The sequence below is a fragment of the Episyrphus balteatus genome, chromosome 1 (genome assembly GCF_945859705.1).
Source record: "Episyrphus balteatus chromosome 1, idEpiBalt1.1, whole genome shotgun sequence".
NCBI lineage: Eukaryota > Metazoa > Arthropoda > Insecta > Diptera > Syrphidae > Episyrphus > Episyrphus balteatus.
The window spans coordinates 114,685,066-114,706,845 of NC_079134.1; the positions used below are offsets into that span (position 1 = coordinate 114,685,066).

The window sequence follows — 21,780 nt, forward strand, 5'->3', positions numbered from 1 at the left end:
TCCATAAATTATTGAATTTTCCTAGCGTCATTGACTCTCAAATTTTTCTGTATGCAAAAATGCGGTATGCAAAAAGAGAAATTCCATCAAAATACATATTATATTTTTGTTTGTTAATTAAAGTTTGAAGGTTCCCTGCGAATAAATTTTATTTGACTAATTAGTAAACATCACTTTCTTTCTTTCAAGAAATAACATTTTGAGATATTCCTTGTGCATTCCGCTATCACATTTGTTGTAGAAACAAATTTTTAGTATTCGTAACAATCGAAAACGAGTACAAAATTTGTTGCTTTCGAAACGGAATACAGAGTTGGGCCCCTGGTACGCAGACCGAAGTTTAATTTTAGCTTCCATACAAATTATCGAAAAGATGCTCAGATAAATTTTTTTAATGCGTTTTTTAATCTAATTTCTCTTAATTAAATGTCCATTTTTATCTAATCCAACAACACCTGTGGATATAAGTCGAAGAGCTTGGGGATAAGCATAGTGTTCCGCCTCTAGAATCCTCTGAGATAAAGTGTCTGCTGTGTCTGAAGGTAAGATTGGAACTCTTTCTTGTAAAATAACAGCTCCTGTATCGACGCCCTGTTTAAATATTTTTTTATGAATATAGGAATTACAATATATAAATTCGATCTATTTACCTCATCAACAAAATGAACAGTACATCCAGATTCGGTATCACCGGCATCTATAGCTTTCTGCTGAACATTCAAACCTGGGTGCTTTGGCAGTAGTGCTGGATGAATATTTATTAATTTTCCCTTCCATTTCCGAACAAAAGTTTGCGTAAGAATTCGCATAAACCCAGCACAGCAAACGATATCCACCTTTTGTTTTTCTAGCTCATTTGACATTGCCAAATCGAATTCTTCTCTGTTTTTAAAGTTTTTATGAGATATCACAATTGATGGAATACATGATTTTTCAGCTCGTTTTAAACCATAGACATCCGGTTTGTTTGAGATAACTAACACAATTTCGCAGAACAAACCCAAAGCAGAGTTTCTACTTGCATCGATTAGAGCTTGTAAATTTGTTCCAGAACCCGAGATTAAAACAGCAACTCTTTTTAATGGAAATTCCAACAGTCTTTGTGTCCTAAGTAAGCAATCATTAAAATTGTCAACCACGACTTGCTGGGTGTTATTCGTTTTTTTGACAACACTTCCAACCTTTGTTGCTCGATGAGTAAAACGAAGAGCCTGCAAGAGATCTGCTTCATATTTCGGATCAACAACAAGTATCATTCCAATTCCACAATTATAGGTACGCAGCATCTCATAACTCGCAACGCGACCTTTAGCTGCGATCCAAGCAAAAACTGGTGGGATAACAAAACAATTTGCGTCTAGGTGCACGCCAATGTCTTTGCTTAGAACTCGAGGAATATTTTCAATGAGACCACCACCTGTTATGTGGGCTAAAGCTTTTATTTTGCCACTTGACAAAAGGGGGGCTATTGCATGCACATAAATCTCCGTTGGAGTTAAAAACTCTTCACCTGGAATAACAAAATAACTTGCATTACAGAATAGACTTTGTTTGGGTGTTCTGTTTTACCAAAAGTTTTTCCACTAAAGGGTGCGACATCAAAAAAGCTAACTCCCGCTAGTTTCATAACGGCGTGAACCAAACTGAAACCGTTACTATGGACGCCACTAGAAGGTATAGCAATAAGAGAGTCTCCCTCGCATATTTCATTGGTTCTTGGAAGAATTTTATCGTTTTCAGCGATTCCCAGGGAAAATCCAGCCAGATCGTAAGCCTTGGGTTGGTATAAAAGCGGAACTTCAATAGTATGTATGTCTAAAATAGAAAGTAAGATTTTTTTCTCAGTTCAACAAAAAAACAGTTATCCTTTAGTGAAAAATCTCTATCTACTTTACAAGGTCTTAATATCTAAATACATTATAATGCAAATTTTGTCTTTATTTCCACTTTATACCTGCTTTATACTTGAACATAATTCTTTCAATAAAGAAAATCAGAACCTAATGTAAAAGTACCGCTATATATTCACTGTGGCTATTAGGGTGGGTCAGAAAAATCGAATAGGTATATTTTTTTTTATTTTATACTCTGAAAAATCGATTTCTAGACAACATCTAGAACATACTCACCAAATATGAGGACTTTATATTGATGGGAAGATCCTCCGCTTCGCATTTTTCCATTTTTACATGAATTTCATTTCAAAAAAATCATTTTTTTTATTAATCGATATTATACATATTCTTTTAGGAAACTGAATGCTCTTCAAAAACGGTTTTATTCACTTTTTTCGTTTATCTAACTGTCAAAAGGATATTCGAGGTCGAAATTGATTAAATCATTGAAAATTCGTTTTTTTCTTAGTTTTGTAACAAAGTGGAAAATTATAATAACACTGGCCTGCAAAATTATGCCTTTTTCGATTCGATTAACCTTGTACAAAATAAAAACTATTAATTGGTTATGTACCTATTAGAAGAATTATTGTAAAATATGACTGATTAAAAAAACTGATGGAATCCATGCATTTGTGGCAGCAATGTGAAAAACTTGAGATTTTACAGTTAAAATAATTTATTAAATTAATAGCGTTTTCGTTTGGTCGTCCGGGACTGTCCGGAATTCTTCCGAACGATTCTGAAACTGTTCGTTTGGCACTCAATGACAGTTCTAATTCTGAAAAGAAGAGAAAATCGATTCTGAATTTTGAGGCAGAATCAAAACCAGAATCACGCACACATGTTCACACTTAAGACGTCAAAGTAATAAAATGTCATTCTTTGTTGTTCATTTCTCAATTTTTAGATTTTTAACTATGCACAAACTTTAAACTATATTAAAATAAAGTGAAGAAAACAAAAAAAGAATAGATAACTTAATAATAATAAAAAAATAAAAAAAAAACAAAACTTTCATCAGACGTTCGCATTTGATGTTTCACAAATACAAAGAAACCCAAACTTCAGAATCAAAAAAAAGTATACAACTCTGATCGTTTGGCATTCCGGATCGGACAGTCCCGGACAGTTCTAAGAATTCCCAAACGAAAACGCTATAATAGGCTTTTTTGCACTTTAGTACTATAATAACTTCCTAGTAACTCTAGATTTGATAAAAACTGTTACCACTCTGCAATTCCCTTTGGACGCGCATATTTTTAAAAAAGTTGGCCACCTACGTTCCTGTAGATTTTTTTTATACCACAGGTGTTTAAAATTTTTCATAAAATATACACCCTGTATACAATTTTGAAAAAATTTAGTTTGAAAATTTTGTTTTTCAATTTTTTTTAAAATTTTTTATAAAAGACAAAAGCGCAAAATTTTAAACGATCTAGTAAATTGCTAAAGCCATTTTGCGCTAAAGTTTTTGGCTTTATAAAAAGGCAAATCATGCTACATTAGGTGTAACCGTTGATTTTGAATAATTTTTTTATCCAAATTAAATCAATTTTTTTTACATTGCCTCTTTTCGCTAAACGAGGGTGAATAGAACCCCCCACCCCCTTAATACGATTTTTTTTGTTGTCTCGACCCAACCTACACGCTCTAGCTTTTTGGCACATTCCTCCTGAATCACCCTGTATATCTTGAAAACGAGAGCTGTTAGAAAATTTTTGAACTCGGATTCGAAATAAGCATACCGCAATCCATTAAGTTGCTGAGGCAATATGAGATCTGTTTTAATTTACACCCCTATTACGATTTTCAAATACTGAAATTTGGTATTTTAAAATCTAATTTGGGGGAAAACTGATTATTTTTGTAGTGGAATTTTTCAATTACATTTCAAATTATAACGGTTTTTGTTGTATGTGTTTGACCAATTCTTTATAATAACGTTTTTCATTCTCTGTTTTCAATTTTTTTAAAATTTAGATAATAAGAGATCGAAATTTATTTTTTATCAACTATCAATTGATAGTTGGCAATCGTTATAGAGATGTTAGTTTTAACCGCAAATTAAACGTTTTTTAATTAAGACTTACGTTAATCGAATAGCAAAATAGACTGTTCATAAACCATATCCCACTTAAAACACTTCAAACTTACCTATTAAACTGCTGTCGGCTTTTTTTGATCCATCCACTATGCCCGTCATAATGTTATTAAAACATGTCCTATCTAAATTTCCACAAGCAAAGTATGATGAGAATGTTAAAGGCTCCGCGCCATTGCACAGAATATCATTCACACACATGGCCACTAAATCAATACCAACTGTTGAATTAAGTTGAGTTTCCTGAGCAATTTTAATTTTAGTTCCGCAGCCATCTGTGCCAATGATCAGAACTGGATCTTTGAAAGTCTTAGAAACGCGAGTAAGCCGTCTTCCTCCTTGGGAAACAAACGATTCTTGTCGGTGTTGTACATCGTTAAGTAATCTCCTGCTTTTATCAGTCTCAATATCGGTCTGCACACGTCTCGACAAATTGATGGAATCCATTGCAGATGTATTCTTCAAATCAAATTTAAAATTTGATATTTTTATTGGATTAGTTAAATTGGCGAAATTTATTTTTCCAATGAGATTCGCGTATGGAATTTTCTGCCACTCGGTGCATTCCTTGGATACCACTAGAATCATTCCAAGTCCACAATTGAAGTTATTTATAAGAGTACGTTCAGATATTGAAAGCTTAGACATGATCCACCCATAAATTTGTGGAATTTGAAATTTCTCAAAATCAATGTCTAACTGAAAGCCGTTTGTTGATAGTTTTGTGAGGCCTTCTTCTAAGCTTGAACTGACGTGAGATATAGCCTTCACTAACCCCGTTTTAAGTAACGGGAGCACATCATTCACATATATTCGTGTCGGATAAGCCAAATCTTGACCTAAAAAAATAATACAAAATATAACATTGTTAACGTTTTTTATAAGATAAAAAATAAATACGAACCTAAGGTTTTGCTACCATCTCCAAATTCTGAAATGTCGCTGCAGCTGATTCCCATCTTATCAAGTGCATTACAAACTAATTCAAATCCTGCACAATGGAGACCACTTGATTGTAATCCTATAATCAAATCTCCATCCTTAAAGTTATCATATCTTGGGAGCTCTGTGCCGTCTTCTAAAATCCCCAAACAGTAGCCAGCCATGTCATATTTTCCCACATCATAAACGGAGGGCATCTCTGCAGTTTCTCCTCCTACGTACATTTGTTACATACAAAAGTATTAAACTTATAACTATCATTATTTAATATGAAATGTTGAACCCTTCTTGAGTTGTTGAAGCTAAGTACACACGATTTTTGTCAGCCTGATGGCAGTTATTCTAAGAGTTTTGAAAAATCTAAAAATACTGTAAGATCTTTCAATCGTCTGTACTTAGCGTAAAGCCATCAAAAGTCGGACGTTTTGTCTCTTATCAATTTAAAATTAAAACCATTTTTTTTTTTAAACAGACTGAATTCAAAATTACATTGATTCGGCTCAACACGATCCAAGTTTTCATCAAACTGTGAGCATGCGTGCACCGAAAGATTTGTGTTAGTAGCAATATGTTCTACGCATACTCATCACAGTTTGGTGAGAAATTCAGATCGCGTTATTATAACAGAGCATATATAAAATCAAATCTATATAATCCTCAACACCTACCAAGAAGAGCGCAGTTGGCAGCCCTACATCCTTCCGAAATTCCTTTAACAATTTGTGCTGCCAGTGGCACTTGAAGCTTTCCACACGCTATATAATCCAGAAAAGCGACTGGTTCTGCTCCACTTTCCAAAACATCATTCACACACATTGCCAGCAAGTCAAAACCAATGGTTTCATACATTTCATTGTCTAGGGCGAGTTTTATTTTAGAACCGACACCGTTGGTGGCTTCGCACAGAACAGGATTTTTATATGATAGCTATTTTTGAATATCGAAATAAAAATAAAAAGAACATACTAATAGCCTTCTTTTCGAACACAATGAACGCGAAGCACTACCGTAAAAATGTAAGTCATACGATTCATGTCCAACTTTAGGCCCTAAGAGTTAAATAGTCTGGTAAATTCGCGACATTTCGTCGAAACGTTGGGAAAAATCAATGTAACTAGTTTTATCTTTATTTTCCTATATTCTAATATTAAGATGTAAAATAAAAATTTTTGTTTGGAGCTGTAAATATTTTTTTTCTAAGCCTTTTGCAACTTCTTGGTTACCTCTTTAAATCTTCTCAAAATCTGTATTCTGAGACACCAAAGGTTGAAATGAATAGTTTTAACTTATGTCGTTTTCTTTCACTCCAATGAGAGTACCCTTTTAGTACTTATTTTTGCACTTTTGAAGGTTTTGTGTTCTTTGACGCCACAAAAGTGTAAAAAAAAAATTACTCCGGAGTAATTTTAGTACTACGGAGTACCCCGGATTTACTCCACATTTTTAGTCAGATTTACACCGATTTCCACACACACTTATGAATTTGAAGTTTGACATTTTAAAATTTTGTTTGAAAAGTGAAAAATGCGAAAAGTTTTTCTTTCAAACTCTTTTGTTATTAACAAAATCAACCATTATGAATATATTTTTTATTGTATTATATTCCGCCAGATATATTTCTTCCATTTTTTTCGTTAATTCTTCACTTTTTCCAAAATGAAATTGAAAACCGAATAAAAAAAAATGTCAGCCAGTGCTCTTCATCAATAAAAAAAAAAATCCTGTGGCAGATAAAAAAAATCCCATTTTTTTTCTGCGATGGGATATTTTTGTATTTTTGTTTTACAATTATCAAACTAAGGGTATGTGCCAATTAGGCTGAAAAAACCGATCAGAAGTATAATGAAAAATATACCAAAAGTAAAACTAAGTCCGCTTCTACACGAAGACGCAAAGCGCGAGGCGCACATAAGAGAAAGGAAGAAATAAAGTTCGAAAAAAAGGGAAGGAAGATTTTCTACCGTGAGTCTCCGGTAAAAAATTTTGTGACTCTTTTTGACGTTTCTCTTTTATCTTGTTCTTTTTTTTTTGCAGTTCTGCTTTATTTAATTAAATTAAATCGCGGAGTCTCCTTCGTCCGTTGTGTATTATTTGCGTGTATAGTAACGTTTTTACACATGGCCCAACTGGAGTTGTTTTTTTTGTATATTTTGGTGTTTTTTTTTTAATTAAAATACATAGTCTGCTTCTACACGAAGACGTAGACGCAGAAAATGCACATAAGAGCAAAGAAGAAATCGATCTTTCTCTCTTCCTTGTTCTTATTTGCATCTTGTGCGTCTACGTCTTCCTGTAGAAGACGTCATACGAAAACAAAAACAAAATAAAACCAAAGAAAATAGCTGTCAAAATTGCGTCTTCAAAAAAATACTACGTGTAGAGTAAAAGCGCGCGACGCACCGAAACGAAAATCAAAAGGAAATTCGAACATAATTTCTGCGCCTTGCGTCTTCGTGTAGAAGCAGACTTATCAACGCACGCTTATTATGTATGATTCATATGTTATTAATATTAATTTTTTTTTTTAATTCATAAGATTTTTCCCTAGGCCTGTTATCACTATTTTTTTCAAGGAAATTATCCATTTTTGCCTTGTCACACACACAATAAAAAAAAAAAAATTACTCTCATTATGTTCTTTCACTCCAGAAAAAGGAGTAAAAATTTAGAGTACTCCTTAATAGAGTGAAAGAAAACGACATTAGAAATGCTATTTTTGATGTCTGTATGAAACTAAGACTTTCTGAGAGACAAATTAAATTTTTAAAAATGGCCAAATTAATATACAAAAAATTAGTACTTAGATTGATGGAAACGCGTTCATTGTGTTGGAGCAAGTAATTGTTTGGACAAACCTTGTTAAGACTAAAAAGTCCTCCAAAGCCACCTAATCCGCCGATTACACCAAGTCGATGGGTACCCCGACAAAGAGGTTTGATTCTTTGAACAAAATCATCACCAGCATCAATATCAACGCCGCTTTCTTTATACGAAAGAGATTGCCTTCATCAAGCGCCATCGAAAATGAAACACAATAAAAAAAATCAATCAAAAGACTAAAAAATGTGTTTTCGATTTAATTTAAATATTGAGTTAATTTTGGGACACCCTTTATATGAAAAAAAACTTTTATGTCGAAACATTGTCAAAACTTAACAACAGAAACGTTAAAACAAATGTCAAACTGACTTAATACCTGGAGTAAATCCGGAGTACTCCTTATAGCGTTTTCGTTTGGGAATTCTTAGAAGCGTCCGGGACTGTCCGATCCGGAATGCCAAACGATCAGAGTTGGATACTTTTTTTTGATTCTGAAGTTTGGGTTTCTTTGTATTTGTGAAACATCAAATGCGAAAGTCTGATGAAAGTTTTGTTTTGTTTATTTTTTTATTATCATTAAGTTATCTATTTTTGTTTTGTTTTCTTCACATTATTTTAATATAGTTTAAAGTTTGTGCATAGTTAAAAATCTTAAAATTGAGAAATGAACAACAAAGAATGACATTTCATTACTTTGACGTCTTAAGTGTGAACATGTGTGCGTGATTCTGGTTTTGATTCTGCCTCAAAATTCGGAATCGATTTTCTCTTCTTTTCAGAATTAGAACTGTCATTGAGTGCCAAACGATCAGTTTCAGAATCGTTCGGGAGAATTCCGGACAGTCCCGGACGACCAAACGAAAACGCTATTAGTTACAAAACCACGAAAAGTAAAAAAATAAGTACTAAACGGTCACTCTCAGTGGAGTGAAGAAAAACGACATAAGTTATAATAACTATTTGCACACGAGCTTGCACGCACACATACGTATTTTAGATTTGTTTTAACTTTTTTTTGTTTATTTTGATTGACTAATGCCCAATTAATTCACTCTCCAATCTATTTAAATTCTCCATTGAAAATTTTAAAATTTCTCATTTTTAATGGCGACTTTAAATTTAATAGAATGTTAATAAATTGAAACTACAAATCGTCGGTGAAACCAGAAAACTAAAAAAACTAAAACTCCATTTTAGCAAATTTTATAGGAGAGCAAAAAAACAAAATCGTTTTGAAGGCATTGGTATGAGTTTTCATTTTCTAATTTGCTTATAAAATAAAAACTATGAACTTTAAAGAGATTCTGAGTTTAAGGCATTGTATATATATTTCTATAGTACTATCAATCCATGAAAATACTTTAGCGACATCTTTTGGTAGATCTGCACTTCAATTTTCTGCATAAGGTTTAAACATAAAATAAACTAGCGATCCCAGCGGTGGCGACGCAAAATAAAAAATTCTACTTCATGAGAGTACTATAAGAATATATATACAATGTTTAAGGAACGGTAGATATTAGGTTTGTCTAACAGATGGCATTCAAATCTAATTTTCAGAAAATTTGGAGTTACACACTTTTCTGGTTTCACCGACGAAATGGAAAAGTACACTCAATATTTGTGGGTCTGGGAGAAATATATATACGAAACTTTTATGCTTTTTGGCTATTTTTTTCATTATATTTAACAATGGAAATCAAGTTTAGGTCTTTTTTACAATATCAAAATAAAATTCATTTTTGGGTGTTATAATTATGAAACTAGAGATGTTCGCAAAAAAAAAACGCTTTTAAAAATTTTAGTAATCACTTACTGATTAACACAAGTTATTTTTTCAATACTTTTCTTGTTATTAAAATTTAATGTAAACCTGAAATGTCTGTTATTATTACATTTTGAGGGCCTTCTGTGCAATATCGGTACGGAATTGAGATCCTTTGCCCAAAAATTTAATATTTTGACAAATAGAAGTAGCCTCTGCGGCGGCTAATTTAAGGTCCTTTCTTAATGCCACAGCGATCAAGACTCTTCCTCCATTTGTAACCAGTTTTTTCTCATCGTTAATTGCTACTCCACTGTGAAAAATAATATCTTCAGTCGAGTTTTCCGGAATTCCTTTAAGCAAAATATTGAAAAATGGTGTTAAAAAAAATATTATTTCGTATCTTAATGCCTACTGACCTTCAATAACGCATCCTTTTGTTGATGTTTCAGGGTATCCAGCGCTAGCCATTACAACTCCAACCGCATTGAGATTATTCTCCCACTGAAGATCTAATTCATTAAGTTTGTTTGCGCAGCACGCACTCATTACCTCGAAAAGATCAGTTTTTAAAAGCGGAAGTATAACTTGAGTTTCCGGATCACCAAAACGGCAGTTGAATTCCAAAACCATAGGACCCTTTGGTGTTAGCATAATGCCTGCGTAGAGCACACCACAGTATTGAATGCCTTCTGATCTTAAACCATCGACAGCTTTTTGTAGGACTTCTTTTTTTACAATTTCAATGTCGGCTTTTGATATGAGTGGACAAGGACAATATGCACCCATGCCACCTGTATTCGGGCCTTCATCATTTTCTTTAAGTCGCTTGTGATCTTGCGCAGGAAGCATAACCGAAACATTTTGAGTATCAACAAATGCGAGAACAGAAATTTCTTCTCCCGTTAAAAGTTCTTCTATAACAATTACTTCACCAGCTTTTCCAAACTTCTTTTCGCCTAGGATGTCGTCAACTGCCTGGCAGGCTTCGTCTGTATTACTTGCTACAACAACACCTTTCCCGGCAGCCAGTCCACTTGCCTTGACAACTAAAGCGTCGAAAGGAGCGCTGTTGGTTAAATTTATAAATTTGAAATTTTTAAACAATTTTTGTTTTTATTACCTCTGGATAAATTTCTTAGCCTTTTCGGCTTCGGTGAAAGATTCAAATTTCGCTGTGGGAATGCTATGCCGAATCATAAAGTCTTTAGCCCATTTTTTATCAGATTCTATTCTAGCTCCATCTTTTCCTGGACCAAAGCACTGAATATTTTTTGTTTGTAAAACATCACTCAAGCCATTGGCAAGGGGATCTTCTGGCCCAACAATGACTAAATCAATGTTTTTAGTCTTACACAAGCTCGCTATTCCCTGAAACATCATATAGATCGTCAAATAGAATAGAATTGAATAGTGTCAAAAATTTAGCAGAGGTTTAATATTTAACCCAATTCACACACGGCCTAAGACTCAATTCAAATTGTATCAAAAGGGGCCACCCTTTTACTTTGAAATTGATGAATGAATTGGTAGGTCTTATAAATGCAATGCAAGTCACCCAATCCAAACCCTATAGTGTGTCCAAGCAGGGAAGTTGCAGGGGAGCAGCATGCTATAATACCTCAATCACATATATGTACATTAGGGTGGACCATGCAGATAAAATATGAAATAAAATATATAGGTTAAAAAACTAAATATACGTTTTTATCACGCACTAAAAACTATAAAATAATTTAATTGACTTATAGGAAATGTTTAGATCAAAAAGTGTAGAGCACATTTTTGTTGCTTGTACTTTCATAAAGTTTTGAACAAAGCGATCGACGCTTTTTGATCGAACCATATGAGATAATAATCATCTTATTCTCAATTCACTGTACCAACAAAAAATCTTTCCTATCTTTCTATTCCTTCTAACTAGTGCCGTGCAGTTGCATTTAAAAGACCTTAGGTCTTACAGGCATATAGTTAAATTATTATTATTATTATTATTATTATTTCCTATAGGTCAATTAAATTGTTTTATGCGTGAAAAAAGCGTATTTTTAGTTTTTTATATTTTATATTTTATATTTTTTTTTTTCGAATTTTGACTCTGAAATCGATTATTTCGAAAACAATTGATTGAAATAATTTCATTGATGATGCACAGGCACATTTCTGCCTTTTGCAAAAAATTTTCTTTTGCAACTGTAAGTGTTGCCGTTGTTTTTTTTTTTAATTTTTTGTATTTTTTTTTTTAAGTCATTTAAAACAAAAACCCTTAACGGAAGGAAGATAAACGTCTCTCTCCCATAGTGAAAAATGATTTCATTGTGTTGAACCCCTCTACAAAAAAAAGATTATTAATTCTTGTCACCTAAGTATTCCCCTAACTTGAGAAAAAATTAATTATATTCCGATGTATTCAGATACATTATAAAGAAAGAAATAAGTACTAAAAACATAGGTACTTTCTAAGGAGAGAAGGAAATCGACATAGTTAAATAGGGGGGAATAGATCCCTCCCATACGATTTTTTTTTTTTTTGTCTCGACCCAACCTCCACGCTCTAGTTTTTTGGCAAGTTCCTCGTGAATCAACCTGTAATTCAGAGTATATTACGTGCGATCAACTCGTGCAGTTTATTTATTTAGCAAAAAAAAAGCAAATCAGTTTGTATGTAACAATATACTTTACATTTACCTACATATTCAACATAAACCTTGAGTTCGAATTTGAACCATCAACGCGGCCTTAGAAATAGAAACCTAACTATTTACGTGGGTGTTTCTCATACACGTATCATTTTGCATTACATTTCAATAGGTATAGAATGACTTTTTTGTTTACTTATTTGCGCATTTAGTTTAAATTAAATTTATTTCAATTTAAATGAAATTAACTCAATTTGAAGAAGTACATTGATGAATGACGATTGTTACATTTTTTAAATTATAAGTGATGATTTTTGAAATGAATGGAACATACACAGTTACTAATTCGTTATCGATTGAATTTTCTATTTTCATTTTTTTACTTTCATTATTTCTCAAATTGGGTGCGTTCAATATTTTACACTTAAAAAAGAAAAGCAGCTCTAAAGCTATCCTAAATAAAATGCGAGACTGGGTCGCACGAACTTGCTCTTAGAGTTCAAAAATTTGGGAAATGTACAAAACAAAAAAAATTAAAAAAAAAAACATAAAATTCGTTTTTTAAAGCAATAAAAAAACATCTGAAATCAAATTGCCCTCCAAAACAAGGCAGTTTTTATTAAAAAAAAAAAAAAAATTTTTATAAATATTTTTTTTAAAAAACAGTTCTAAAATAATATTGGTATGTCATTTTGTAGAAATCACTAATCAACATTTAAAACCAAAATTTCAAAAAAAATCAATGTGCCGTTTTCGTCATTTAATTTCAAAAAAAAAAAAAAAAATCATTAAAAGATAGACCTTGTTTAAAAACTAACATTTGAATTTTCAAACAAAATCGTTGGAGCCGTTTTTGAGAAAATTAAACTTTTCCGAAATTAGTATATGACAGGTACCGTTATTTTTGGTCCAAGAAAAGTTTGAAGTCAATCGGTCCATCCGTTTAGGCTGTAGCTTCTTATACACATGGTATTAAAAGAGAAGGTATGATCATTCGGAATTCCGCTCATTTGTCAGTACCAAACGAACAAAAGAAAATAAAAAAAAATATCTCCTAAACCGGGTGAAAATCAAAACAAACCAAATTTTTCAAGGACGCGCGCAATTTTAAAGAACTGTTTTTTGTAAAAAAAAAAACTCATACAAATCGATTTCAAGTGTTTTTTTGTTAATAACGTTCTACTATAACTTAATCTAGTGTCTTAAAATCGAAAGAATTACGAAATTAAATATATATGTATATTGCTATGCTGTATTTTTTGCTTTTATTTTTTTTAATGCAGAAAATTTTTTTTTTAATGCAAAATATTTTTATTTGCAATAAAAATTTTATTTTAAGTGCAAATATTTTTCAGTTGCAATAAAGGTTTTTTTTTTAATGCAAATTTTTTTCAGTTGCAATAAATGTTTTTTTAATTCAAATATTTTTCATTTACAACAAATATTTTTTATTTATTTTATTATTTTTATTTTTTATTTTTTTTATTTTTGAAAAATCAAATTTTCGAAAACGGGACATTGCTTTTTTTTGAAATTATGGTTTTAAGTGTTGACTAGTAATTTCTACAAAATGACATATTTATTTAAATTTTATTTAAATTTTTTGTAAGAAATTATTTTAGTCACTTGAACTAGTTCGTGCGACCCAGTCGTGCATTTTATTTAATTCACAAATTTATGAAATCAAATTCTAAAAATGTTTATCACCTTCACCAGTGATAGTAACAGCAAATTTATTATGAAAACGTGATAAAACTTATCACTTCACAGTTTCACAGATCGGGAATTGACCCCCAGGATCATTAATGTTATGTATACATGGTAACACTGGCCACAGAAAAGGAGATGGGGCGTTTTTGGGCCATGAGCGTACATTAATGAGACTAGTCTCGAATTGAAGCTGAAGCTTAGTATATTCAATATGTGAAGTTTTTTTTAAAATCGAAAGTCAGGGTTCTGAGATATAAGGCTCCAAAGTTCGTTCTGATAACCATTTTCTGTCCCTTTTATATGCAAATATCATTAGAACTATAAGAGCTATATGTATGTTTTTTGATGTCAAATGAAAGGTTGTTTTTGTGCAACAATATATAACACATATTACACATAAAAAAGAAACGGCGAAAAAATAAAGAAAAAGTAAAATATTAATGAAAAAGAGAGTAATCCTGAACAAGTTTAAGGTTGACCTGAAAAAACGACAAAAACTAAGGATGAGGCTTTGTTCTTGAAAGCCTCTGCAATAATAATCCGCTTTTACCAAAATCGGATTAGATATTTTTTCGAGATATGGGGAACACAAAACCATATCTTCTTATGCCTTGCTTCTATTTTTTGAGAAAAATGAAAAAGAGAAAAACTAATTTCTTAATCAGATTTTTATTTTCTTGGCTGTTTACCATTATCAAAAATCAGAAAAGATCGATATTCATACATAGAGTCAGTAAAGAGCTTTGTTCTTCTTAAAAAAAAAAACTAGATTCCCATTGTACGCTCACCGCAGGAGAGCCCTGATGGTGCAGAGAATAGTCCCCAAAAACTTAATCCACTGAAAGATTTGAAAAAAGTTTTCTTATTTTACAATTTTCTCAAAAACTAGAAAGCATAAGAAGATATGGTTTTCAGTGTTTGATTAGGAAATTATTGATACAATTTACTCATCAATCAATTTCTCATTGAAAAACTTGACAAAAATAGTATCCAATTAATTTTTTGAATCTTATTTTTCCCAAATGTTGATTTTGAAATCGATTATTTCAAAAACGATTGATTGAAATGTTTGATTTAAAAATTAAAATCAAGTGTATAACTCTAGCTTTTGAAAAAAGTATCATTGATAACTGTAAGTGTTGCCGTTGTTTTTTAATAATTTTTTTATGATTTCAAGTATTTCTTTTGAAAATTGCCCCTCCCGCCTAAAGGGAGGGACATTGACCCCCCCCTCCCGTAAGAAAAAATATTTGTATTGAACACCTCTACAAATAGCCGTTGTCAATTCTCGGCGCCTAAGTTATCGTACTCGTGCCTTGCTTTGGTATGAATTTTTCACAAAAAAAAACCCTTTTATGGGGATATCTCGAAAAAATATCTAATCCGATTTTGGTAAAAGCGGATTATTATTGCAGAGGCTTTTAGGAACAAAGCCTCATCCTTAGTTTTTGTCGTTTTTTCAGGTCAACCTTAAACTTGTTCAGGATTACTCTCTTTTTCATTAATATTTTACTTTTTCTTTATTTTTTCGCCGTTTCTTTTTTATGTGTAATATGTGTTATATATTGTTGCACAAAAACAACCTTTCATTTGACATCAAAAACATACATATAGTTCTAATGATATTTGCATATAAAAGGGACAGAAAATAGTTATCAGAACGAACTTTGGAGCCTTATATCTCCAGGGCCGTCTTTAACTATCCTGGGGCCCTTGGGCACACAAGAATTTGGGGCCCTTTTGGAAAGTAAAATAAGTACAATGGTTGGCTTAAAGGCAATGGTTATGGTTAAAAAGGGGGTGCCAATAATACGTGCATCGAGACATCAATCGTTGCCACTGCCAATAATTGTACCCTGTATCCGTTATAAGTTTCAGTTTGAAGAATTGGAAAAAAGAGCTCAAACGGATTGATAGATTTGCTAAAAACTCGGTACAGACGATTTCTACGTAATTTTCAAGAGCCGTTTTTTTATTTTTTGCCTTTTTATTTTAATGTCTCTTTTTCAACGGATATCTCCAATATAAAAATTTCGAGACATTGCAATTTTCTCAAAAACGGATAACGATTTTGCTTTGAAAAAAAAAATATGTTTTGCTGCAAATAAGGCCGCACTTTTGAAAGAAGAAAAATATTTTTTGGACCGTTATTAACGGTATACCTACATGCCATAGAACCGATTTCTTAATGAAAACGACACAACCGATTTTAATGAAAATTTTTACATAAACATTTTTATACTGATATTAAAACTAAGAAAACTTAAAAAAAAATTATTTTGGATTAAACAAAAAAATTAATTTTTTTTTGTTGAAAAACAATTTAATGAATTTTATGTGTCAATCTTTAAATACGAGAGCAATTAGCAATTCAAATTAAAACCATTGTACCATGGCGTTTTCCATTGAACCAAAACATTGATGTACCGTCGACGAGCCGGCAATAGTTTTTTCTCAAACGTTTTCCAACGGAAAAAGTATTGATGTTTTTTGCCGACGAATTGATTCTTTTTCGTCTTTTAATACAAATCTAATCATTTTTTTACACTGATTTTAACACGCACTACAAATTTGTCAATTTTGCAAACTTCAAACGAAATTATTATTTAAGGAAAAAGATAATGAAAGAGAATTCGTTGTTTTTATTAATAAATAATAAATAACACTGGTCAACAAAATTGAACTTTTTTTTTGCCACAAGAACCAAGATATACTTTTCTAGAATTTTTTGATGTGCTGAACTCGAATCTGAAGTCAAAAAAATTTGATTGGCCTCCGTTTTTGAGATATTACCGTTATAAAATGCTAACAAACGTCATTTTGGCTGTTTTCGAGCTTCAAATTTTATGTGGGGTAATTCATTATAAACAAATTTGTACCGATGATTTTAAGAACAGATATTCTTCTTTCAAAAACTGTTTAAATTTTCCCGATATCTCTTTTATTGCTCGAGATATCTTAAGTTTCAGTTAGTAAGCCAAAGAGAAACTAAATTTAATCTAAAGTTTAAGTCCCTGGGCATACAATTTTTGCCACAAGGACCAAAATATACTTTTCTAGAGGTTTTTGAATCGCTAAACTCGAATCTACAATCATAAAAATTCTATTAGCTTCCGTTCTTGAAATATAACCGTTATAAGAAAACCATTTTGTTGCATCTTATAACGGTAATATTTCCGGAACGGAGGCCAATAGAATTTTTTTGATTTCGGATTCGAGTTCAGCAACCCAAAAACCTCTAGAAAAGTATATTCTGGTTGTTGTGGCAAAAACCTTGTTGACCAGTGTAATCTTACCAACAGTGGAAAAAAGGTATTTTTCTTGTTTTTTGAAAATATTATTTTTTTTTTTTTTTGACAATTGAATTTGGGTTTGGTGGTTTAGTTTTAAAATTTTGTCCGCATACAACGCCACATAGTTTGTTTTCTTTTTGAAAACATATATTTTACGTATAGGTGTAGAAAAAAATTTATTTGATTGTTTGGTTGCCATATAAAAACTAAAATTTTTTGGTAGATGGTCTGACCGACAAAAATGTTTTGAGAATATAATATTCGTTCCTTCGGGGCCCCCCTGAGAATGGGGGCCCTGGGCACGGGCCCCGTGTGCCCTTATGGTAAAGACGGCATTGTATATCTCAGAACCCTGACTTTCGATTTTAAAAAAAACTTCATATATTGAATATACTAAGCTCCAGCTTCAATTCGAGACTAGTCTCATTAATGTACGCTCATGGCCCAAGTCCCATATAATTTTGCCCCATCTCCTTTACGATATTGTGGGGAGCGGAGAAGAGAATGGTTCTGTGCAACATAGATGATTGACAGTCGAACTTGCGTATCGATCAAATTAAATTCTTAAATAAAATATTTCTTTTTAACATGATGCTTCAATCTAAAGAACTTTATACAGCCATACAAAAATTTACCTGGAAATCCTTAATATCAACATCCTTAACATTTTCGCATTTATTAACTCGTTCTATTCCAGCACTACCGGGTAAAACGTAAATTTTTTCAACTTTTTCACTTTCTGACAACTTCCAGCAAATAGCATGCTCCCGCCCTCCATTGCCAACCACTAACACAACTTTTTTTCCCAACATTACAAAATCTAATATCGTTTTTTTCTTAATGAATGAAACTTTGTCTTTATTTTTAATAAATTTCGTTTAATTTCAATTATTTTCAAGAATTAAATACACAGCGATCAAAACTAAGTTCACGTGGTAAACAATTTTGTCTGAATTGAATTACTGTAGCGAAACTACCAGTATACCAGCTATGGCTCTCTAATTTGAACTGAATAAAAAAATGATCTTCAATTCAATTCATACTGAATAAAACCCGGAGATGGAAATGTTTTGACGTCATCACCGACACCATCGCATTTTAGCAAGCAACAAGCGGAATATGAATATGATATCAGCTGTTTTGACATGTTTTGTTTAGATGTGTGAGTGGACTGTTGCGAGTATAATAATACAATATCGTACGGTATCATACAAGATACAACTTTTCTATGGAGTAATTATTTTAGATAAAGAATTCCAGATTCCAATGAAACTGTGGTCTCAAATTTTTATTTTAACGCAAAATAGTTACAAAAACCATCTGCATCACAAATTAATTCATGCACGGAAAATCCCCCGGTGGTGGCGCCCCGCCCCAATCCCAATACAAATGCTAATTAGAAACTGTCATCGAAATGTTGTGCATAACACCACTGTACTCATTGCCTACGAGAAAATAAACTTGAAATTCTAATTAGAAAAGAATTGTGCCGACCGGACCTATGAAATTTTTACTTACAATAGGCAAGTTAAGGATTCAGAAAAAAAAAAAGAGATAACAATTGAATCGGTTATTTCAAAAACCACTTAAGTCCAACAATTTCAATTTTTCAGGGACCAATGAAAACTGTTTCATGTTGAAGTAAACGACGGACATTTTAAGCTTAATTTAGTATTTGAGGTGTAAGAAACTAATGCTTAAAAATCATATTTTATTAGAAATAATAACGAAAAAACCCGAAAAACTGTTTTGTACCTACGTGTTGTTTAAGCAAGAATAGCATAAACGTGGTAAATATGTAATTTAAGCAATATAATCTCTTTTACGTATTCAAATTCAAATTTGTGGCAAATATTATTCAAATTTAAAGACTTGAATATTGTTGAAACAATCAGGACGATGCAAGTTTAAACACAGCCAGATATAACTAACCTGCTATCAAAAAGTGCATGCAAAAACCTCTTAAGTCCTTAGACTTAATTTGTTTTTGAAATAACCGCTATAATTCGAAGGAGAAGGAATAGAATGTATTATCTTATCTGTGGTCGAACTACGGCATACGTTCGTTAACGTATGGTTGCTATGTGTCCCTATCTTCTTCTACTACTAATTAAATAGAGAGAGCAATAAACAAACGTTAGCGTATGATCGTAATCGTGTGCGGTAATTCGACCCCTGCTTTTTACCCAGAACACTCATCTACCTTTGAGGAACGATTTTCAGCAAAAAAAAAAATCGATTTTGAAAAAAAATGTGACTTAAGTGCTTTTTGCAATGACCGATTAGATTAAACATGAGGTAAAGCCTGGTACGCTGCTCGCGCTAAATTTTAGCCGAGATAAAATTCCCATACAAGTTATCGATAACTTGTATGGGATCCATTTTATCTCGGCTAAAAATTTTCGATAATTTGTATGGGAGCTAAAATTAAGCGCGAGCAGCGTACCAGGCTTAACGATGAAAGAAAATGCCAAAAAATTGTGTCTTCCAATTCTGTCAATATTAGGTGTGTTTTTTATTACAACCGGTCTTAACTTGACAAAAAAAACGCAGTCTGGGCTAAGCAATTTACATGTTAAATACAACAACACCTTAGCCCCTTGGGCTTAGTTGTTTAGCCCGGAGATTTCTCTGGGCTTAACTTTTTGAAGAGTTTTAAATCTGTGCTACCAAACTAATTGGTAATAAAAAACACACCTATTATGTACCTATACATTAGGCTTGTGTAGTTCGCGAACGAACTAGTTCAATGAACTAGTTCCTCTTGGTGAACTAGTGAACTTAGTTCACTTACTTAGTTCAATTTAGTTCGCAAATAGCAAAAAAGATTTTTTTCAACAAACTAAACAGCAACCTTGAGCAGTCGTAATATGACATTACAAAATTTGGTACTTGTCTTATACGCCGACAGCGCCCTTTGAACCCGACAGAAGTTTAAAGAATAGGGGTTCAGAAACGAAAGTTCATATGAAGTTGCATCCAATTCTTTGTGAAGCGAAATCAGTTCTCAAGATTTAAGGCTAAACTACATACACCACTTTTTAAAAAAGTACAAAAGTGAAAATATTTTTTTTTCTGGCTAGCGCAATTGTTTTCTGAAAAAGAGTATACATACAAATTGTTTATTAGACCAAAAAATAAGCTTTCTGCATTATTTCTTTTAATTTTTCAGGCCAAAAAACTATACAAAAATGCGTTTGAAGATTTTCACCTTTGTACTTTTTCACTTTTTGAGCCAATGTAGTTAAGGCTTTAGATGTAAAACAAAAGGCACAAGGTCGCTTGTGTTAGTATTAGCGTTTCTTCTTCAAGCACTACTTATTCTTATTTCTGAGCAAGAACAAAAAAACAAGTAGCGTCTTGGTCCTTGCATTACTATGATTTTGATTTAATGAAAGCAAAACGAAATTCTTCTAGACTTTCGTCAGCAACCAGAAAGCTCGACAAGTATATGAACGAAATTAAAAATAAAATATATTTGTTTTATTATGAGAATGCGTCAATTTTACATAAATTTGGATACAGTTTGTACAAACTAATTTTGTTTTTTAATTCTAACAAAACCGGAGGATTAAAATAAATTGAACTAAAATGAACTAGTTCAGTATCGTGATTTGAACTTAAGGGTATGTTTCAGGGCCAAAAAATGATTAAGACTTTGCGCGAAGCTCTGTAGAATCCACATTTTTGAGAATATTTTATTGAAATAAACGATTTTGGATTAAGAATATATTTGGTGACATATATTAGTGGCTTAAAAAAAAAAATAAAAATTTTGTAGTTGTCAAAATCAGTAAAAACTATGAAAAATCGTCAAATTTAGATGTGTGTTGTTAAGAATCGCTGGGAAATTCATCAAATGTTATTTTTTTATTTGTGAATATTTTTTTTTTACATAACAACAAATACCTTCAGGTCTTCACTGAATCGTTTTTTTGAAATTTGGTATAATTTGTCAGAAAAAAAATATTGCCAAACCCCGAAAAAAAGGGCAAATTTCCAAAAAACATCAATGCTAGATTTCGCATAACTTTTAAAGTTCAAAAGTTATAGAAACAAAATAAACTGTTTTTTAAAGCCTGAAAATTCATTAACATTACTGTATTTTTTTTTTTTTTTTTATAAAAAAAATATGAGTTTTTGGAACAAAAAATCTGAAAAAATTATAGGTTTGGTGTCTTTTTTTTTGTTTTGCCTGGCGGGTAATCCATAAATAATTTTTTTTAATTTTTTTTATTATTCTAATATGATAAAATATATTTCAGAGCTGGGATCTGCTGATTTTTTTTTTTAATTTTTTGGCCCTAACATACTTATAAACGCAGTTGAATATGTCAATATGTATAATGTCGTTGTGAAAGAAGGGAAACCTTGACAATATCAATTTATTTTTTTTATTTTTTTTTTGTTATTTTGTCAATAAGTTCCAATAAAAAAAAATATTTTTTCATGCATGGTTTATTTAATTTTAATTTTTAAAATTGTGTCTATTTTGCGTTTTTCACCTAAAAAAAGTTCTTTGCTCACGCACACAAATAACTTTAGTTCAACAAAATTCCACTGCTAAATCAGCGCTAAAACATTCTCTTTTCGCTGCATTCTCTTTTTTTTT

At 31.8% G+C, this 21,780-nt stretch overlaps 1 protein-coding gene across 1 annotated transcript; it reads right to left on the reverse strand.

Annotated features, from left to right (window-relative positions):
* Positions 1 to 382: 382 nt before the first annotated feature.
* On the reverse strand, positions 383 to 18,366 carry LOC129906550 (trifunctional purine biosynthetic protein adenosine-3). The gene is made up of 11 exons (XM_055982354.1): positions 17,804 to 18,366; positions 10,650 to 10,897; positions 9,946 to 10,595; positions 9,657 to 9,879; positions 7,797 to 7,944; positions 5,610 to 5,868; positions 4,904 to 5,155; positions 4,053 to 4,838; positions 1,570 to 1,815; positions 651 to 1,510; positions 383 to 591 (listed from the first exon to the last, which is right to left on the reverse strand). The coding sequence occupies exons 1-11, from the start codon at positions 17,978 to 17,980 to the stop codon at positions 409 to 411; spliced, it is 4,032 nt and encodes a 1,343-aa protein (XP_055838329.1). The 5' UTR covers positions 17,981 to 18,366; the 3' UTR covers positions 383 to 408.
* Between the last annotated feature and the right edge of the window lie 3,414 nt (positions 18,367 to 21,780).